The 20,906-nt window shown below is 40.5% G+C and overlaps 1 protein-coding gene across 1 annotated transcript in view; it reads left to right on the forward strand.

Moving 5' to 3' along the window:
* LOC124616770 (intraflagellar transport protein 74 homolog) overlaps nt 1-20,906 on the forward strand; it is a 216,101-nt gene that overhangs the window by 40,976 nt on the left and 154,219 nt on the right. Inside the window, exon 3 of the mRNA XM_047145158.1 lies at nt 18,090-18,333. Coding sequence (XP_047001114.1) covers nt 18,090-18,333 — 244 coding nt within the window. The remainder of the gene's footprint in view (nt 1-18,089; nt 18,334-20,906) is intronic.

Genomic DNA, 20,906 nt, shown 5'->3' on the forward strand with positions numbered 1-20,906 from the left:
TCTCTATAAACTGTCATCATATCCGAAAAACAACTGAACAATTCACATTAAGCCATAGGGACACATCAGTTTGCAACTGTCCTACTTCCATTCTTCCCACGGCCTTCCACTGCAGAGAGCCTATTAGGCATCTTCTCTGTGCCATACAGCACCATCTGTGACTGTGTATACAGCAATTGTGGATGCGGGACTGCCATCTTTTGTCCGGGACATGATGAACATCTGTTGACAGTTTGTATGATTATATCATGAATTAGATGGGGGAAGGGGAATAGTGGTTTGTTCTTTAATTTTGGACACCATTGTGTGTAGAGATGAAGAATAAAGATGTAGAATGTTAATAAGTTTATTTTATTTAAAAAGATTTAAGAATTTTTACACAGAAATTCAGAAGCATTAATTTACAGCGTGCCCTATAGTTGTTTCTGAAAGGAAGTCATTGTGCTGATTTTTGGTGGCTTATGGATGACACACTGCATTTGTTTTACCTGTCAGCCGTGACAAACATATATCCAGGAGGATGAACAGATTGTACTATACCAGAAGGTATGTCCCGATCCTATCATTACTTTTGTCCTTTGTCCCAGTACACAGTTTCTAATCTTAATTTTGTGGTCCAGGAAAATGCTAAGATTATGTGTATACTAAACTGTTGTTGTTGTTGTTGTTGTGGTCTTCAGTCCAGAGAGTGGTTTGATGCAGCTCTCCATGCTACTCTATCCTGTGCAAGCTTTTTCATCTCCCAGTACCTACTGCAACCTACATCCTTCTGAAACTGCTTAGTGTATTCTTCTCTTGGTCTCCCTCTAAGATTTTTACCCACCGTGCTGCCCTCTAATACTAAATTGGTGATCCCTTGATGCCTCAGAACGTGTCCTATCAACCGATCCCTTCTTCTAGTCAAGTTGTGCCACAAATTTCTCTTCTCCCCAAATCTGTTCAGTGCCTCCTCTTAAGTTATGTGATCTACCCATCTAATCTTCAGCATTCTTCTGTAGCACCACATTTCAAAAACTTCTATTCTCTTCTTGTCCAAACTATTTATCATCCATGTTTCACTTCCATACATGGCTACGCTCCACATAGATATTTTCAGAAACGACTTCCTGACTCTTAAATCTATACTCGATATTACCAAATTTCTCTTCTTCAGAAATGATTTCCTTGCCATTGCCAGTCTATATTTTATGTCCTCTCTACTTCGACCATCATTAGTTATTTTGTTCCTCAAATAGCAAACCTCATTTACTACTTTAAGTGTCTCACTTCCTATCTAATTCCCTCAGCATCATCCACCGTAATTCGGCTACATTCCATTATCCTTGTTTTGCTTTTTTGATGTTCATCTTTTATCCTCCTTTCAAGAAACTGTCCATTCTATTCAGCTGCTCTTCCAGGTCCTTTGCTGTCTCTGACAGAATTACAATGTCATCTGCAAACCTCAAAGTTTTTATTTCCTCTCCATGGATTTTAATTCCTAGTCTGATTTTGTCTTTTGTTTCCTTAACTGCTTGCTCAATATACAGATTGAATAACATCAGGAATAGGCTACAACTCTGTCTCACTCCCTTCCCAACCACTGCTTCCCTTTCATGCTCCTCAACTCTTATAACTGCCATCTGGTTTCTGTACAAATTGTAAATAGCCTTTCGCTCCCTGTATTTTACCCCTGCCACCTTCAGAATTTGAAAGAGAGTATTCCAATCAACATTGTCAAAAGCTTTCTCTAAGTCTACAAATGCTAGAAATGTACGTTTGACTTTCCTTAATCTATCTTCTAAGATAAGTCGTAGGGTCAGTATTGCCTCACGTGTTCCAATATTTCTATGGAATCCAAACTAGTTCAGTAATTTTCACATCTGTCAACACCTGCTTTCTTTGGGATTGGAATTATTATATTCTTCTTGAAGTCTGAGGGTATTTCGCCTGTAGTTCATTAAACTACAATATATATTTTTAATGATTGTTATTAATATTGATATGTGACTGTTTCACCTACCCACATAATGCATCAAAATTTATAACTTTACATGCATAATAGATTTGAATACATCTGCATGATTTCTCAAAATTGAAACTCAGTTTCAGTGTATGCTCAGTTATCTGCATGAACTAATGTTTCATATATATTTACAGGAGATGAACAAAAATATGAATCACTATGAAAAATGCATGTTTGAAAATAAATGCAGATGATAGTCAAGTCTGCAGGTTGCATTGTTGTATTCGACCATAAATGGCATCTGTGCAGTGTTCTCAGCACATTACAAGTATCAGTTATGGTCAGAACAGTGTTCTGTGTGGTTATGAGTGCAATATATTGGAACTAATTAAATTCAAATGTGGGCAAATTGTTTGTGCTTGTACGTTGGGTGCTTCCATCATCAAGTGAGCAAAAGGTTTGTTGTTTCAAGACACTCCATTTCTAAGATTTATACTGCATACAAGGAAAGTCGAAGAACATCATCTGCTAAGTGACAACGTGGAGGAATGTGTGTGTGATGGATGTTCATTGGATAGGATTGTGATGAAAAATAAGATGACGTCAGCTGCAGAAGTCACTGAAGAAATGAATGTTGCATGCACCAACTCTTTCAACACCAAAACAATATGAAGGGAGCTCCATAAGCTGGGAACTACAGGGTGAGCTGAATTCCAAAACCATTCACCAGTGATACTAATGCCTGTGACAGGAAAACATGATGCCTAAGCCATAAAAGCAGGCCTGTGGGGCAATAGAAGAAAACATTGGGTCAGATGTGTGTTGTTTCACACTGTTTCCAGTTTCTCAATGAGTACCCATCCCAAGAATGAAATATGGGAGAGGTTCATTGAAGATTTGGGTAGCCATATCATGGTATTATATGGTTCCAAGGGTTACTCTGCAAGTTTGCATTACTGCCAAGGGTTATGTGACCATTTTGACTGATCAGGTCCATCCCAAGATACGATGTTTGTTCCTTGACGGTGATGCCTTTGTTCCATGATGACAGGGCCCCTGTTCACTCAGCTCGCATCATCCAGAACTGGTTTTGTGAGCACTTAGCACAAGGATGAATTGTGACATCTCTCTTGGCCACCATAATTGTCAGATTTCAATATTATCGAGCCTTTCTGGCCTATTTTGTTCAGGAGGGTGGATATTCACCATCCAATTCCATACTCCTCACCGAAACTTGCCATTACTGTGCAGGAAGAATTGTATAAGATTCCCTTGAAAACCACACAGGACTTGTATTTATCTGTACAGAAGTTGTTGTGACTCACCGATCACTCAAAGTGCCGTCGCGCAATTACGCGCGTCCTCTACATGCGGCGCTGTCTGCCAGCCATGCAGCAGCCGCACCACCTAAGTGGCCAGCCAGCCAGCGGCCACTTGACTTGGACTCAGTGCTCATTTGAAACTCACCGTGTTCACTTGTCGTGCTTTGTCAACTTTCTCAGTGACTTACATGTATTGTGTCGTTTAGAAATATATGTGTTAAACTTGACGTTATAACAATTGGCGACGAGGATGCGATTATTCCTTTTCATTGTTGACTCGCCGGTTTCCATGGCTACTGTAGAGCAACTATTGCAAGGCCTCATAGAACAGCAAATGCTTCTAACATCGGCGATTCGCGATTTCGTGGCGGCATCATATGCGGGACGTTTCTCGTTGTTGTTTATACCTCCTTTTCCTCCTTATGACGAGACGGCGGAAGATTGGTCTGATTACGAAAAACATCTTCGACAGCACTTCTTAGCATTTCATGTCACAGATGAACAAACATGTAAGTCTCTGTTCCTTTCATGGATTTCACCTCAAATGTATTGGTTGTTGTCGCAATTGGCTCCTTTGAAAGAACCTGCGTCTTTGTCCTTTGCTGAAATGTGCTCACTTCTGTCCATCTATTTTCAAAAGCAAACGTGTGTGGTAGCCACTCGTGTTGCCTTTTATCGTTGCCAAAAACAACCGCATCAATCCTATCGCACTTGGGCTGCTGAACTTCCCAGCCTCAGTCGAAAGTGTCAATTTGTTACTGACGTTCACAAAGAATCCTATGCGGATTCCATGGTACGGGATGCTATTATCCGGTCAGCACCCGACAAAGAAGTTAGGCAACGTGCCCTTCAGTTGGCAAATCCGACCCTAGATGAAGTCCTCTCCATCGCGCAGTCTTTTGAAATTTCTCGCGCTGCTGGGCGCAAATAGAAGTGTGGGGTGACGTCGGGGTAATACAACCTCAGTGCGCTGTTGACGACGCGTGCGGCGTGTCCCCACCGGCCGAGTGGCCATAGTACGCTCCTACGCGCAGCCTCGGCCTAACCGTAAACAACCTTCTAAGAAACTGCAGCAAAACCCCCGGCAACTTCCTTCATGTCCACGGTGTTTTACGAAACATTCACGGGAGGATTGTCCCTAACGTTGGGCCGTGTGTCACAATTGCAAAAAGAAGCGTCATGTGTCCTCCATTTGCAAATCCGATCGCATCCATGATGTTCATGAACATGACGCTGATTCTTCTTCTGTGTTGTCTGTCAGTTGCACTTCTTCCCTTTCAGGGAAGTTATTCCTTACTGTCCAAATCCTCGGTAGGGATGTTCGCATGCAGGTGGATACTGGTTCTGCTGCCACTATCATTAATTCTCAGACATATCTTCAGTTGGGTTCTCCACTCCTATCACCTGTCACTCGGCAATTACGGACGTACAATAAACAGAAGATTTCTCTCTTGGGACAATTTAATGCTGAGGTATCTTACAAATCCGTAGTTCACACTGTTCCCATATTTGTGGTCGACCAGAGTAACGCAGAGAATCTTTTTGGTTTCGATGCCTTTCGCGTTTTTGGGTTCTTCATAGATGACTCTGCCAATATCGTCTGTGATGCTATTCCTTATGCTCAATTGGATTCCTTGTCGACGACATTTTTGTCCCTTTTTTCTCCTGGGTTAGGCCGCGCAAATGACTTTGAAGCTCGTATCACGCTCAAACCCACTGCTCGGCCTAAGTTTTTTCGGGCTCGGCCCATTCCTGTGGCTCTTTGTGATTGGGTCAAATGGGAGCTGGATCGTCTCACTACTTCAGGGGTCTTGCTTCCTGTCACCTCCAGTGAGTGGTCCTCTCCTGTCGTTGTCATTGTTAAGCCAAATGGTGATATTCGTCTCTGTGGCGATTTTAAAGCCACTGTAAATGCTCAATGCCTCATCGACACTTACCCTATGCCCCGACCTGAAGAATTGTTTACTAAACTTGCTGGAGGCCAGTATTTTTCGAAAATTGACTTTTCAGAATTTTATCATCAACTTCCTCTCGACACTGCTTTCCGGCAGTTTCTGGTCCTTAACACGCCTTTCGGCCTCTATCAATACCAATGCTTGCCATTCGGGGTTGCCAGTGCCCCTGCTCTCTTTCAGCGATCTTTGGAACAATTATTGCTCCCTGTCCCTGGGTGTATCAATTACATGGACAACATTGTTGTCACTGGCTCCACCACTGACGAACATCTTCAGAATTTCCACACACTTTTTCATGTCTTACAGACTGCCGGTCTTAAGTGTAATCTTCAGAAATCGCAGTTTTTTCAGGCATCTATCACGTACTTGGGGTTCCAACTCTCTTGGGATGGTATTCGTCCACTTCAGCAAACTGTCGCTGCGATCGATGCCCTTCCTCACCCTACATCCGTTAAGGAACTGCAGGCTTTCTTGGGGAAAATAGCATACTGTCACAAGTTTTTACCGTCTGCGGCTTCGGTGGCTCAACCATTGCATCGCCTGTTGCATAAAAACGTGTCTTTTCACTGGTCCGCATCAAGCGATGTGGCTTTCCAAAAATTGAAGACTATGCTGAAACAGGCCCCGTGCCTGGCTACTTATCGACCTGGCCAACATCTCGTTCTTGCCACGGACGCCTCTCAATACGGGGTTGGTGCAGTCCTTGCGCACTGTTTTTCTGACAGTTCTGAACAACCCATTGCTTATGCCTCCAAAACGCTCACGGATGCCAAACAGAAGTATTCTCAAATTGAAAAAGAAGCTTTGGCCATTATTTATGCTCTTCATAAGTTTGGTGTTTTTCTCTATGGATCCAAATTTCATCTTGTTACGGATCACAAACCACTTGTTTCCTTGTTTCATCCATCAACGTCACTTCCCGACAAGGCTGCACACCGCCTCCAGCGTTGGGCTCTTTACTTGTCTCGTTTCCATTATGAGATTCATTTCTGGCTGACAGCTCAACATGCAAATGCTGATGCTCTGTCTTGCCTTCCCATGGGTCCTGATCTGGCATTCGATAGGGACGAACTTTTTTGTTTCCACCTGGATGTTGCAGAGCAGTGGGTTGTGGACGGATTCCCCATCACTGGGGACCGGCTGGTGGCTGCTACGGGTTCTGATCCTACCCTCTCCCGGGTTGGCCAGATCGTCCGTCTGCTAAGACTTCTGATCCGTTGTGGAACTACTATGCTTTGCGCCACCGCCCACGGCTAGGGATGGTGTTATCCTCCTTTCCACCGACAATGCTTCGCCGCATGCTGTGGTACCTGCGTCTTTGCGAGCTTCGGTCTTGCCTCTCCTTCACCAAGGGCGCTGGGGTGTCTCTCGCACACAATCTGTGGCGCGCCGTCATGTGTACTGGCCTGGCATCGACTCTGAAATAGCACACATGGTCACTGCCTGCGGCCCTTGTGCGTCACAGGCCGCCACCCCAAAGTCATCTTTGTCACCGTGGCCTTCGCCTGAGACGCCCTGGGAGCGCATTCATGCTGTCTTCGCAGGACCTTTTTTAGGTACTTATTGGCTACTTGTAATTGACGCCTACTCTAACTTTTCCTTTCATTGTCCATTGCACGTCGCCTACCACTGCGGCAACCACAAATGCTCTCGCCCGCATTTTTTCTTCGGAAGGTCTTCCCCCTACTCTTGTTACTGATAATGGTCCGCAATTTGCCTCTTCCGAATTTGCGGATTTTTGTGGCCATCACGGCGTCATGCATGTCACGGCCCCTCCGTTCCATCTACAGTCAAGTGGCGAGGCTGAACGACTGGTCCGCACATTTAAGGCTCAGATGCGGAAACTTCTGATTTCTTCTTCTGCTGCTGATGATGCGCTTCTCGAATTTCTGGCTTCTTACCATTTCATCCCCATGGGCGACCACAGCCCGGCTGAGCTCTTACATGACCGACAGCCCCGCACAGTACTTCATCTTCTGCGGCCTTCCACCTCACGGCCACGGGTGCCTTTGCTTGGCTGGTTCACCGCCGACGACCTTGTATGGGTACGGGGATATGGCAGGCGGCTAAATGGAGTCCTGGCCGCATCTTACGACATTGTGGCCGATGCCTGTATGAAATCCAGACGGACACAGGTGTTGCAGTGCGTCATTCGGACCAGCTTCGGTCTCGTGTGCCGGCAGCACCTGTTCCGACTGCCACTACACCACCTTCAGCTCTATCTGACGCTCGGGATCTTGGCATCTCTCATTACTCACAACACAGCCCTCTCACCGCCATCTCGGTACCAGTACAAGAATGGACGCCACCAGGAGACGTGCCCATGCAGGAACCAGATGACCATCATCTGTTAAGCAACTCTACTCACCTCCTTCTCCTACGAACGCCGACACATCGCCCATGTCTCCTGATATATCAACTGGACTTGCTGCAATGGGCAGATTGGTGCACGGGGCCGCAGCAGATTCGACCCCTACGTCTCCTGTTATCTCGACCCGTTATCATCGGGGACACTTCCGTCCGTAAGGGAAGCCTCCTCCTCGAGACTTTACCGCCAGTCAACAACACCTATGGACGTTAGCAATCTACAGGCCACCTCCATCAAAACCTGTGCAAACATTTCAAAGAGGGGAAAAGTGTTGTGACTCGCCGATCATTGAAAGTGCCGCCACGCAATTACGCGCGTCCTGTACATGCGGCGCTGTCTCCCAGCCATGCAGCAGCCGCACCACCTAAGTGGCCAGCCAGCCAGCGGCCGCTTGACTTGGACTCAGTGCTCATTTGAATGTCACCATGTTCACATGTCGTGCTTTGTCAACTTGCTCAGTGACTTACATGTATTGTGTTGTTTTGAAATATATGTGTTAAACTTGACGTTATAACAGAAATGACTGGAAGCTACTTTGAAAGCCAATAGGTTTCCTGCACCATACTAGGCATGGTGATGTGGTTTTTTTTTTTTTTTTTTTTTCATATTTTTGTCCAGCGACTCTATACATCCAAATAGGTACTTCATCTGTAGAACAGTAGCTATTTTCCTTTGAATAACCAAATGTATTGAAGTCAACTTAGTGCGTCCCTCTCTACAGCACTAAACAAATACTAGTACCTCTGTCTAATTGTATCAATATTAATCAAATACTTGTATAGGATCATTACTTCCAGTTCTTTATTTATTTATTTTTAACTTCTTCCTTTTATATGTAGTACAAAATCTTCACTATCAGTCTTTTGTTAGTCTTAATTTTAACCAAGTGAAGATTTTCCCACCAATAAAGTCATAATTGAAGTATCTGTTCATTTATTATCTCCTTGACTTCAGTATTAAAATCTTTCTTTTCTTATTCCCTTAAACAGTTTTTTTAATGTTAGGTTTCTTGCTCATAGTGGAAAAGAACTCAAGCCATCTCGTAAAGTTTCTTTCCCTAATATTGTAGATGTACAATTGAAGTTAGGATATTATTTTTCAGATATGAGGTCACAGGTCTGTCTCTGAAACCACTAACTGTGGGAGTCACTATTCTCTTTCTTTGCATTTTCTTTATTTTCCTTTTAAAACTTTTTTAAAGAAAATTCTGTATATATTTATTATTTTTGCACTATTTTTCAGTTACAAGTCTTAACCACAGAATATCACAAACACCTTGACTAACATGGGTAGATTTTGATAATATAATTTCAGTTAGTCATTAAGCAGCAGAGGCAACAGCTCATTTTTACACACACACACACACACACACACACACACACACACACACACACATTAGCAGTTTTCATTGTTTTACACAAACACACAGCTGTTTCTACTGCCACTTGATTACTAATTGAAATTATATTAGCAAAACTACCCCACATCAGGCATTAACTTCAATTGCTACACTTCCCAAACAATTTTCACAGTACTAAATAGAGTCTTGTCCAGCAGGTTCTAGTAAAAAACAGAAACTCTAATTTGTTCAACAAGCAATCTTTATCCAGATTTGGGCAGAGTGTCCATAAGCAAATAATTAATACCAGGTAGCATCAGTAGAGCGTATTAACAATCATTTTCCACTATTGGGTCTACTCCAAGTACCCAATGCAATGCAGAACAATGTACCACCCACTAAAAGACAGAATCCATTCACTAAGGATGTGGTTCAGTTAAGGCATAAACTACTGACCTCCAGTATTCAGTCAAAACTGAGTTCAACACCAAATAGACATCTACTCTAGCACAATCCAATAATAATGCCTAAGAAACCAAGGTTCTTAAGATAGCTCACAGACGTATACCCAATCACAATACCACTACTAACTGTCAAGTCAAATTCCCAGTCGCTCCACTACCTGTGAAATTACTAGACCTAGTGAACAGTTACAAACCAAACTGATTAACTGTCCCCTTCAATCTTAGTCCCTCTAAGATCTGTACTTCTGATGCTGCTTGACTATTAACTGTGGACTTCCTTAAATGACAGGATCAAGTAAAAGACGTCCATTCAATAGTGTGACTCACTGCCACCACTTTAATACCTCTGCTCTGATCTGTCCCTTTTGAACCTGAAATAAGAAATGCCCATTCAACCCATGTTGCAACATGGAAGAGAACTATTAAACTTTGCCAAACAAACAGCTATTAGTACTTGAACAAAATCCATATTCTAAAAATTGGTCCTCTGTGCTTTTTTCTGTGGCTAGTTTAGGTTCATTTATTCCTTGGGTGGCATGGAGCTCCTGCAGGCATTTCTGCTTGCTACTGCATTCAGTTGCACCTTTCTCAGTTCTCTTTCCTCTACAACACATAACAAACAGCAATTACAACAAAGAAAAATAAATTTACCCTATACCAACTCTCTTTTGACTTAAGTGGACTGCTAACAGCTCTGAAACATGATTTTGGGTGGTCTGCAGGAGGCTGTTTGCCTTTACCTGACGAACAGCGAACCACATTGCCAGAAAGTGGCGTACCTCAGGAATGAACAGGATTTTGCAAGTCTGAGGAGATCCTTACTTATGGAGCCTAATGGAGAGATCACGGTGTTAAGGATTTCCAAAATTATGAAGGAATGGAAAATAGAGACGGAATATTCATTGTGAGGAGATATGGCAAAAGATAGAGATAAGTGTGAACAATGTAACACTCTGTATGAAAGGATGAAATGTAATTAGTGTACTATACAGATCAGAATAGTTAAAAATAGGGATGAATTACAAGGCCAATGCACCAGCAGAGAAATGCAAACTTAATACAAGATGTGTGGGAAAAGTAATGAGACTGGTTTTTTGTCTAACAAAGTTTTTATTTTTGTCAAACGAGAATATTGTGTCCTTCAAAGTAGTTCCCTTTGGCAGCTATACACCAGCAGAGTCATTGTTCCCAGTTTTGTAGCAGTGCTGAAAGGCTTCAACTGATAGGTCCTTTAACATGTCAGTCTCATTTCTCAGAATGTTCTCCAGAGGCCCAAAATGACAACCATTTAAGACATTTTTCAATTTTGGGAAAAGAAAAAAAATTGGAAGGACTCAGAGAAGGCAAATAGGGAGCTGTGGATCAACAGAAATACCTTTTGAGGTCAAAAATTCTGTGATAGGAATGGCCATGTGACATTGGGCATTGTCATGATGCAGCATCCATGCGTTTGCAGTGTCTGGTCTCACTTGGTTTACCCTTTTCCTACACCTTTCAAGGACATCTCTGAAAAACACATGGTTAACAGTTTGTCTCGAAGGAACAGTATTGTATTGTATTGTATTGTAATGTACTGTATTTATGGGTCCTGTTGTCTACAAAGCAACTGATGCATAAGACATTGGATAATTCAAGCTGTAAGTATACAGCAATCTCACACGAGCATGCACACGTTCAAAGCTTCCATTGGTTTTTTAAGCTGAAGGTCTCACTGAGTGAGTTTCATCTTCAGTATGTTCTTGGCCTTCCAAAGATGGTTTGTGCAAATGAAAAAATTGGGCTCTTGATAAGGAATGTTCGCCATGGGCCTGTTCCAACTTTGTCAAGGTCACACCCATGGATTCCAAATGTTTAACACAAAATTTGATGGAATAACATTGCTCTAAATTCTACCGTTCCATTTTTGTAACACACGACAAAAACACAGCTTCACTGAAGCTACTCTTAAAAATCGTGTGATGGCTGTATGGAGCTGAATCTTGGACTGAGCATCTGGAAGGGATGACCACACCAGTCTACACAAGTAGAACAACACAGCATTGCAGATCGTTCACAGTTTTGTCAGCCTCATTGCTTATCTCACACACCTCATAAGTATGAGATTAGCATAAGAACCTACAATTTAATTAGAAAGTAATGTAATGACATTGGTTGTGATTTTTGTAAATAGGAGTTTGGAGCAGAGATAACAAAGAAGATGTGCGGGTAAAATAATTGATGAAAAGAGTCACTAGTACAAACAGATAGAGAATTTTTGTGCAAAGCAAAAATAGTTAGAAGTGTTAGCAGTAACGAAAATTAAATAATAACCACAGATAAGAGTAATGCACAATAGGTTAAGGCACAAGTAAAAAAATAATTACTGCGTCAATGCAATTGCAGAATAGTATTTCAGAGCATAAAGTATATTACACTAGTTTGATTGTAAACTAAGACTTTACAGATTGGCTCACGTATTTTCACTTAATGATATTAAGTTCTCTCATATTTGTAACTATTTTCTTTCCAGCTGTGGTCTTGGTAACTACTGTGCCATTCTGAGCCCGCATCTTCTGAAGGGCAAAATAGTATATGGCATTTTTCAAAACCATTAGCCATTCATATGTCACACCTTTTTCCTCTTGTTAACCGTACCTTTGCTCATTTTCCTTTGCTCAAAAAACTCCATTGTTTTATGGAATATGCTCCAGCTCTTGTAGCACCTGATACTCTTCATCCCACCCTATGCTTCCTGTCAGTGACTGCCTTATTTACTTCCATGCCTAATTTTTCATGGACAATCTATATGAGCAGGTTGCCTGTGTGTTCCACTTCATTTTCTGCTACACCAAATAACCACAAGCTATTTTGCCTTTGGTACTGCTCTAGTTCTCAGTTGTAGCAGTCAGTTTTTCTGAAGTCTTGTGTCTTTTATTCATACTCAGACACACATCATTTTAGAGCAATAATTTTTGCTGCATCTGCTATAGTGAAGATAATCTGATTGAGATGATCAAACAATGGAAATTCCAAATAGGAATATCAATCAACAATGTAGGAAAAGAGAGATTGCTATTTACCAAATAGAAGACACATCAAGTTGCAGATAGGCCAATTAAAAGACACTCACATATAGATTTCGATCACAGCCTTCATCAGTAAACACACACACACACATACACACACACACACACACACACACACACATGACCGCCAACTCCAGCATCTTGGGCCAAAATGCTGGAATTGACAGTCATGTGTGCGTGAGGTGTGCTTGCTTTTGTGTGTGTGTGGGGGGGGGGGGGGGGTCTTTACTGATGAAGGCTATGGCCAAAAGCTACATGTTGGTGCCTTTTAATCATGCCTGTCTGCAACCTGACATGTCTTCTTTACGGTAAGTAGCAGTCTTTTCCTACATTGTTGACTGAGACCATCTTTCTCATGGAAATACAGCACCTATCTCAAAGTGTCCACTCATTCTTATTCCATTCATAATAATAATAATAATATAAATTTGTTTCTCTATTGTATTATGTGTTCTGAACGATAGGTATATGATAATGCAGAAAACAATTACTTTATTGCATTTATTTCCAAAATTCAATTACCTTGTTTTATAGCCCTAATTTTTCTGATTGCAAGAATTCTCACTTGTACTAGGAAAAGATGTTAGTGTGCCAATTATTCAGTCTACAGAACTAAGTAAATTATCCAGATTTGGTGGGAACTGGGAGTCTCAGAAAGTGTATACATTGTCTTCATACAAAACTAAGTAAATTATCCAGATTTGGTGGGAACTGAGAGTCTCTGAAAGTGTATACATTGTCTTCATAATACACTATTTATAATTTTATCAGTTTCCACATTATCCATTCCATAGCTAAATCAGATTATTTCACAACTCATTGCAGTTCTATGTTCAGTAATTTTTTGTTTTCCTTGTTATAAGTTAAAAGTTAATAGCCAGTTTCAATAATCATTCATAATAAAAAGTTAATAACCAACTTCAGCAGAGAACAATGATTAAGACAGTCCACATTTAGTCACCAACAGGTGAATACCTAAGTGTCAACGTCAGTCACTGTAAAATTCTTTATGTAGTTCTTTGAGTTAGCAGCCAAGTGTTAACTTGCCATGAGCCACATATCAGGTATGCCTACAACATTTAATTTGTAATAAATGTAAATTTGCGCAGGCAGTTCTAGTTTAACCACCAACACGCGAACATCTCTGTGTTGAAGTTAGCTCTCAAGTAACATTCATCTCGGTACATTGTTGTGCAGTGAATAGCTATATGGGTTTTTCTTCAGGTGATGCAAAAATCTGAACTGTGTACAGAACTGAACTGAAAATTTGTAGCCACCAACAAATATTTATAGTAGAAGGTGTGAGAAATAAACTGTATGAATTATTTTAAACAAGTTGTTCAGCATAGTAATATTTGCATCAGTAAATGTGAAAAAGTGTCAAGCTAACTACACAGTGTTGTGTACATAATTTCGAACTTGTCATTCATTCAAATTACAGCAAGACATCAGATATCAGCAGCACAGTTACCAAGGGGTAATGCAGTCACAAGTGAGGTATATTACAAGCAGACCAGTTCTACTACATGCTGTCTAAACAGATGTATCTGGGCACTCCTATGTAATGCAGAATTAACTATTAGATGTCATGAGAGGAGGTGGGGAGTTTTGTGTTGTCAGTAAAGAAGCAGTAACAGCAGAATGGGTCATTCAGGTGAGCTTAGTGACTTTGAACAGGGACTGGCCGCAGGATATCACCTGAGTAACAGATTGATCAGGGACATTTCCATCCTTCTAAAGCTGTCCAAGTCAACTGTTGGTGATGAGATTGTGAAGTGGAAAAACAAAGGAACAACCACAGCTAAACCATGACCAGGCAAACCTCATGAACTGATGGATGGGGATTGTCGAGCACTATGGAAGATGGTTGTAAAAAGAATGTGTGGAATCAGTGGAAGCAGTCATTCATCAATTCCAAAGTGCTACTGCAGTCTAGCTAGCATGATGACCGTTTGTAGGGAGTTAAAATAATGGGGTATTGTGGTCAAGCATCTCCTCATCAGCCACAAATTTTTGTGATCAGTGTTAAGGGAGACAGAGGTGATTTAAAGAACAGTGGATATTGGAAATGGGTGATTTGGAGTGATGATTCACACTATACCCTATGGCAGTATGATGGAAGGGTTTGAATTTGGCGAATGCTTGGAGAACACTACATGCCACCATGTATAGTGCCATCACTGAAATAGGGAAGAGGTGGTATTATGGTATGGGGGTGTTTTCATGGTAGTGTGCTGTCCCCGTATGTGCTTAAGAGAATGCTAAATATGGAAGGATCTATGTACAGTTGAGGAACAGTTTGGTGAATATAATTGTATCAGTATGACACTGCACTGCGATAGTACTTAACAATTACTGCTTGTGTAGTTGCTCCAACATAGAGCATCCCATAGAAGCAAACCAGTTGCATCTTTACCTCTGGTTAATTGTGCTTTAGGTACTTGGACTATGCATGACTCTGTTCAAATAGAACAGCTCAATGTAGTCATGGGGTCGAGCTGCACATGTCTGCTTTCATGCCTTGCAGCTAATTCACTGCAAATAATTACCTGTTGCGATCCTACAGTCAAATAGTCTAGACTTTGGCTACAATTGGAAGTTAATAAAATACAAAGTTAAAGTTAAAACAGCTCAAAACAGTTCAGAGTTCAACATGATGATTTTCAAATTATGGCATGTGATACAGAGAATAGTAACTCATAGTCTGTCTGCCCTCAGTTCTGTAATACAAGCAGAAAAAGTTAACAGTCTTACTCTGGAACACGTTTGGACCTCTTGATATATGAAGTCCCTTCAGAAGTTAAAGTACGGTACTGACTGTTCACTACTCACAATCAAACATGACCATGATGGGATACCACTCGTTACCACAGGCACATCCACCTCCTTCTAGAAATCACATAAAAGTGCCTCAAATCACTCCTTTGAGCTATTCACTCAAAAAGTTCCAGCCTCCACTTGACTCCCGTAATTTTCCACTACTGTGTGCTTTGTCATTGGCTGAAGGTCTTCCCTACCAATACATCATTCTTACATTCTATACACATCATTTGACTGAACTTGACCACATCTTGGACTAAACTAACATTTTATGACCATATCTAAATAAAGAAATAATATAAAAATTCAGCCACACTCAGACCATTCACAGCGGATATAAATAAAGATTTGTCCATAAATAAATAATCCAGTATTCTTGCGCAAGTGCGCTCACAATAAATGACAACAGATTGTCTTTAAACATTGTTTAAAGAATTATTTAAGCCTGCTTGTCGAAAGCATCTTCTGGAACTCTTTACAAAGGTGGTGTCAGCTAACGCATGTGACTGACCACTTCTTAAATTACCAAGATTTTGTATTATCAGTTGTAATTAACATTTAAATAAAGTTACTGGCAAAATAGTAAACTGATCATAAAATAAATACACAAGAATGACAAAAAGTGAGGTATTCATGCTGTATGGTGTATACATTTGCTGTGTAATTGTGGAGTATATGATGTTTTGACAAACATTAGCGTAATGAGAAGATAAAAAAAAAATGTTATAAATCAAGAAATAAAATAGATACAGATATGCAGCTTTTAGAGATTATAACTGTAGTGCAATGCTGCCATCTAAGATACTGTATGTTGAAATTGCATAAAGTGTTTAAAAGTTATTAATTCAGAGGTTCATTGCGAAAATGTTTATTTGCTCTGAAATAGTAGCGACAACCATCCAGATATCCAGCTTTGGGGTTTATTTGTTTCTGGCGACACTGCTCATCTTTGTAGCTGGGTGGCCAGTATTGGTCACTTAGCTGGATCTGCTGTGATGCACTCTGGGCCTGATAGCATTCAGCTGTACAACACTTTCACATCCCCTCATATTAACTCCAGGCAGGCAAATCGCTCGCCTACATACGCATAACGGTACAGCTCCCTCTCGTAAAGCAGAACCTTTGAGGTAATGGTTTGTGGACAATAACAGTCCTCAAATGGACTGGCCTATCCAGAGTCCCAACTTGCACACATTGGGACACCTTTGTGATGAGTTAGAATGCTGACTTTGCTCTAGACCCCAGTGTCCAACATCCCTACCTTCTCTAGTTTTGGCTCTTGAGGAAGAAAGAGGAGCCATTCCTCTGCAGGCATTCAGACATCTCATTGAAAGTGTCCCTAGAAAGGTTCAAGGCATCGTAAAAGCAGTGGTCGGGCACACCCCATACTAACAGGTGTCCAGAGACTTTTGATCAGGACCTGGAACCGAGGACTCACCTTCTGCCACTGACGGGGCTGCCACATCTGCTGCTGCACTGCTGTTATACATGCTGTTGTTTGGACAAATATTTGAAAGCTGAAGTAGCATGTGTTACAATATAGCTGCCACTTTTTAAATTGCTTGTGGATGACTATACTGTGTCACTTCCCTACTCATGAGCTCAGCTGCTGTATTGTATTCAAAGGCAACACAGTGGAAAATAATAGTTCAGTTATACTCAGATCTTATTCAAATTTATAAACTTCAAAACAACTGTACGGAACATAAAACCTGAGATGATCAGTTGTTTTACTATTTGGGTCAAACAGGGATCTGAAAACATTATTTGGTAGTCTCCAGATACAAGTGGTCCATTCAAGCATCAAGTTTGTAGCCTAGTCTTTGGAATTGTTCTGGCACTTTGGAACTGTGTAGATGCCACTGACTTTCATAATGGTGAGTCCAAAGTACTAGCTATGGACTTTCTTATCAAGTAGCAGAGCTATTGTGTTGTGTTGTTACCTTGTATATTGTCAGCTAACATTAAATAAAACATTCAGCTTGTCCGGTAATATATAGCTCACTTTGAAAAATCATTCCCACTCAATAAATAAATACAACTTTTCCTCGTTCTTAGCATTGTTCTCCTAGCTCTGATTTAAAACTAATGTTTAACATTCTGATGGGAAATTCATATGAATCATGCGTAATTTAAATGAAAGAATGTAATGATGCATCATCTGGACTGCCAATATAATGGTTGGGCTTTTACAATAGCTTGTTTACAGTTGAAAGTTAAATTTTAAAATGAAACATTATTTATATTTCTCCTATGAATTTGTGGTCTACATGCTAAACTGGCAAGACCATAGGCAGATGAAGCTGTGTGTTGGCCTGTGATGCAAGTTTGGACACTGAATACTCTATATATCTGACAAATTAGTTTGGCCACAGCAGTGTTTAGCAAAATGCGCAAATGTCTCCCAGTCTAGCATACAGTTTTATCCTGCCAGAAATATCATTTAAGCACGCACTTATATGTTTCTCCAAGGAGTGAGATGCTTCATTCAAAAATATATATTGTGTTAGCTAATATATCGTTGTAAATGGCTGCTTTTAAAAGGAAACTAGAGAATTTTATTAATGTGGATATGGCTATAAATGGCTGCTTTTAAAATGACATTAGAGAATTTTTTCATGATGGAAGAATGAGTGAATAATAAGTATTTAATAGACATATCGGTTTGTTACATAAAATAAGAAGTTAGAAGTAATTGCAGAAAAAAACAAAAAGCATGTCCCACTACTTTTGCTGTTAGCCCAATTTAGATTTAAATGCCAGTTTTTATTTCCATCAATCTACAATAGTTGTACGTGTTTTTAATTTTACAAGTTGAATGTCGTGGATAGACCAGTGACACAACAGGGGCTGACTGGACTCCGTACAGCTTCCAGAGGACCACAGAAACGGCAAGTTGAAGATAAACGATATTTTGAAGGAATACTTCAGATGAAGATCAGAGAACTTTCATCTGAAATAAGTCATTTGAATAAGGATATTGAGACTCGGTCAGCTGAACAAGCAACTTTTTTGATTTATGACAAGAGAGTTAAAGAAATGGCAGCTGAACTTACAGGTCAGTATTAAATTATAGGATAAACCTAAAAAAGACCTATTGCTACCCCCTGTATAGAGATGTTGAGTCACAGACAAGCACAACAAAAAAATTGCTATACATTTCAGCTTTCAGCCAAAACGTCTTCTTCAAAAGTAGAAAATGCACACACAGGCACACTCACATATACATGTTCATGTCTCTACCTGCCACCAGAAACAGTGGTCATGTGCATGAATGTGTGTATTTTCTACTTTGGAAGAAGGTCTTTTCGCCGAAAGCTTAAATGTATAGCAGTATCTTCACTGTGCATGTGTGCATCTCACTGTCTCCTCTGTATGGTGAATAGCAATCTATCCTTTTCATAATATTGTTGTTATTTCATCTCGAACTTTCCAATGTTTTATAAACCTATACAACGTATTTTTGTAAGTAGTCCACACCATCAAAATCAAACAATTGTAACGGTACTCACAAATATCTGTATATAAGAAATGGCACAAAATATACATCTCTGCTTAGCAAGAAAGACAAAAAATACAGCCGGCCACTATGATCGAATGGTTCTAGGTGCTTCAGTCCGGAACTGCGTTGCTGCTACAGTGGCAGGTTCCAATCCTGCCTCGGGCATGGATGTGTGTGATGTCCTTAGGTTAGTTAGGTTTAACTAGTTCTACGATGTTAAGTCCCATAGTGCTTAGAGCCATTTTGAACAAAAAATATATTTCAGACTACCTAAGTGGTCAACATGAAAAATTCCTTTCCATGACTGAAAACGTCAAGCTTCAATGGACAAAGTTCAACAGTATTGTACAATACACCCTAAACAGGTATGAGCCAAGAAAATTTGTGACGGATAATAAAGAACCATCATGGTTTGACAGCTATGTTAGAAAGTTTCTACAAAAGCAAAGAGAGACTCACAGCAAATTTAAGCACAGCCAAAGCGTCACAGGCAAACAAAAACAGGGCAAACGCAAAATTAACATGACATCAAAGCATGAAACATTCAATGGATTTGAAAGTAAAATTATATCGACTTGACAAAAACTCCTAAGACATTTGCCCTTATGTTAAACCAGTAAACAGATTGACGTCTCCCATCCTGACATTCTGTGACCATAATGCCATCAAAACAGACTATAATAAAGAGAAGGCCAAAATACTGAATGCCTTTTTCTAAAAGTGTTTCACTGAGGAAGATTGTACTATTGTTCCTCCTTTAAATTGTAGCACAAAAAATCAAAATGACAAGATATTGGTATGAAATAGAAAAGTAAAAGAAATTGCTCAACAGAGGAAAGGCCACTAGACTGGATCAGATACCAATACAATTCTGCATAAAGTATATGAAAGAATGTACTCTTCTTCCAGCAGCAGTGTACCACAGATTGCTGAAGCTGCAAAGTGTTCCTAGTAGTTGATAAAAAAGCAGGTCATTCTCATTTTCAAGAAGGGTCATTGAGCAAACACACTAAACTATAGCCTGTATCTCCGCCAGCAGTCTGTTGCAAAATTATGGTATATGTTTTATGCTCATGTATTATGACCTTTTTTCCCCTCCTCTGTAGGAACCAACATGATTTCCAAAAATAACTGCTATGTGAAACTCAGCTTGCTCTGTTCATCCATGAGACCAGAGTGCAGTAGATACACCAGCACTCAAGTTGGAGTCGTGTTCCTTGACTTCAGAAGGTACTGTCTGTAATGATTTCACTGTTGACAGGACATTAAACTCTTAATTTTCCTTCTAGAAGGCATCAGTATAGTTCTGCACTGTCACCTAACGAACAAAGTAAAAGTGTACAGAATATCAGACCAGCTGTTTGATTAAATTGAAGAGTTTCTAGAAAACAGAATGCAGCATGTCACTCTCAGTTAAGAAAATCTGCAGTCATAAAAGTAACTTTATTCATAACCCAAGGGAGTGTTATAGGACCAACACTTTTCACCATGTATATGTGGTGCTTCAGAAGTAACTGTACATGCTTCATGTGTGTCATGTATGCATCAAAATAAGATTAAAATGTTAAGTAAAGTTTTGTATGAAAAAAAAAATTTTTTTAATTATGCCATAGAAAAGGGTTCATAAGTGCAACACAAACAACACAAAATTAATTCTTCTCAGAAACCAACAACACAAAGGGACCCAAATGACACTACCACGCACTGTATGCTTACTCCAGGATATGTTCAAAACGATGTTCCTGTAAGTAAAGACGAGATGCGCTCAACTTCTTTCCCCTCTCAAAATGTTGCAGGCTCCATTCATCTCTTTCTGCACAGTTGTACAGCTATTTTCAATTCACTGATGTAGTTGCACTACAGTCACAATTGCAGCACCCTACACGAGCTCCTTGAGCAGCCCCAATTGTGGAAGTCCAGGGGTTGAGAGCCAGAGATCTGGCAGGCAAAGCAATTGGTCCTGTACAACCTGCCCACTTATCAGAATAAGCAACATTGCATCTTGACTGAAATGTGCAGCAGTACCGTTGACAGAGCGACAGCAGTCAAAGTGCAGGTGAACACGACATGCCATAAATGCCAAAAGGCTGTACTGGCCCACAGTGTAACGCCTACCACAAATGGCATTA

This window comes from Schistocerca americana, chromosome 5 (assembly GCF_021461395.2).
Source record: "Schistocerca americana isolate TAMUIC-IGC-003095 chromosome 5, iqSchAmer2.1, whole genome shotgun sequence".
Classification (NCBI taxonomy): Eukaryota; Metazoa; Arthropoda; class Insecta; order Orthoptera; family Acrididae; genus Schistocerca; species Schistocerca americana.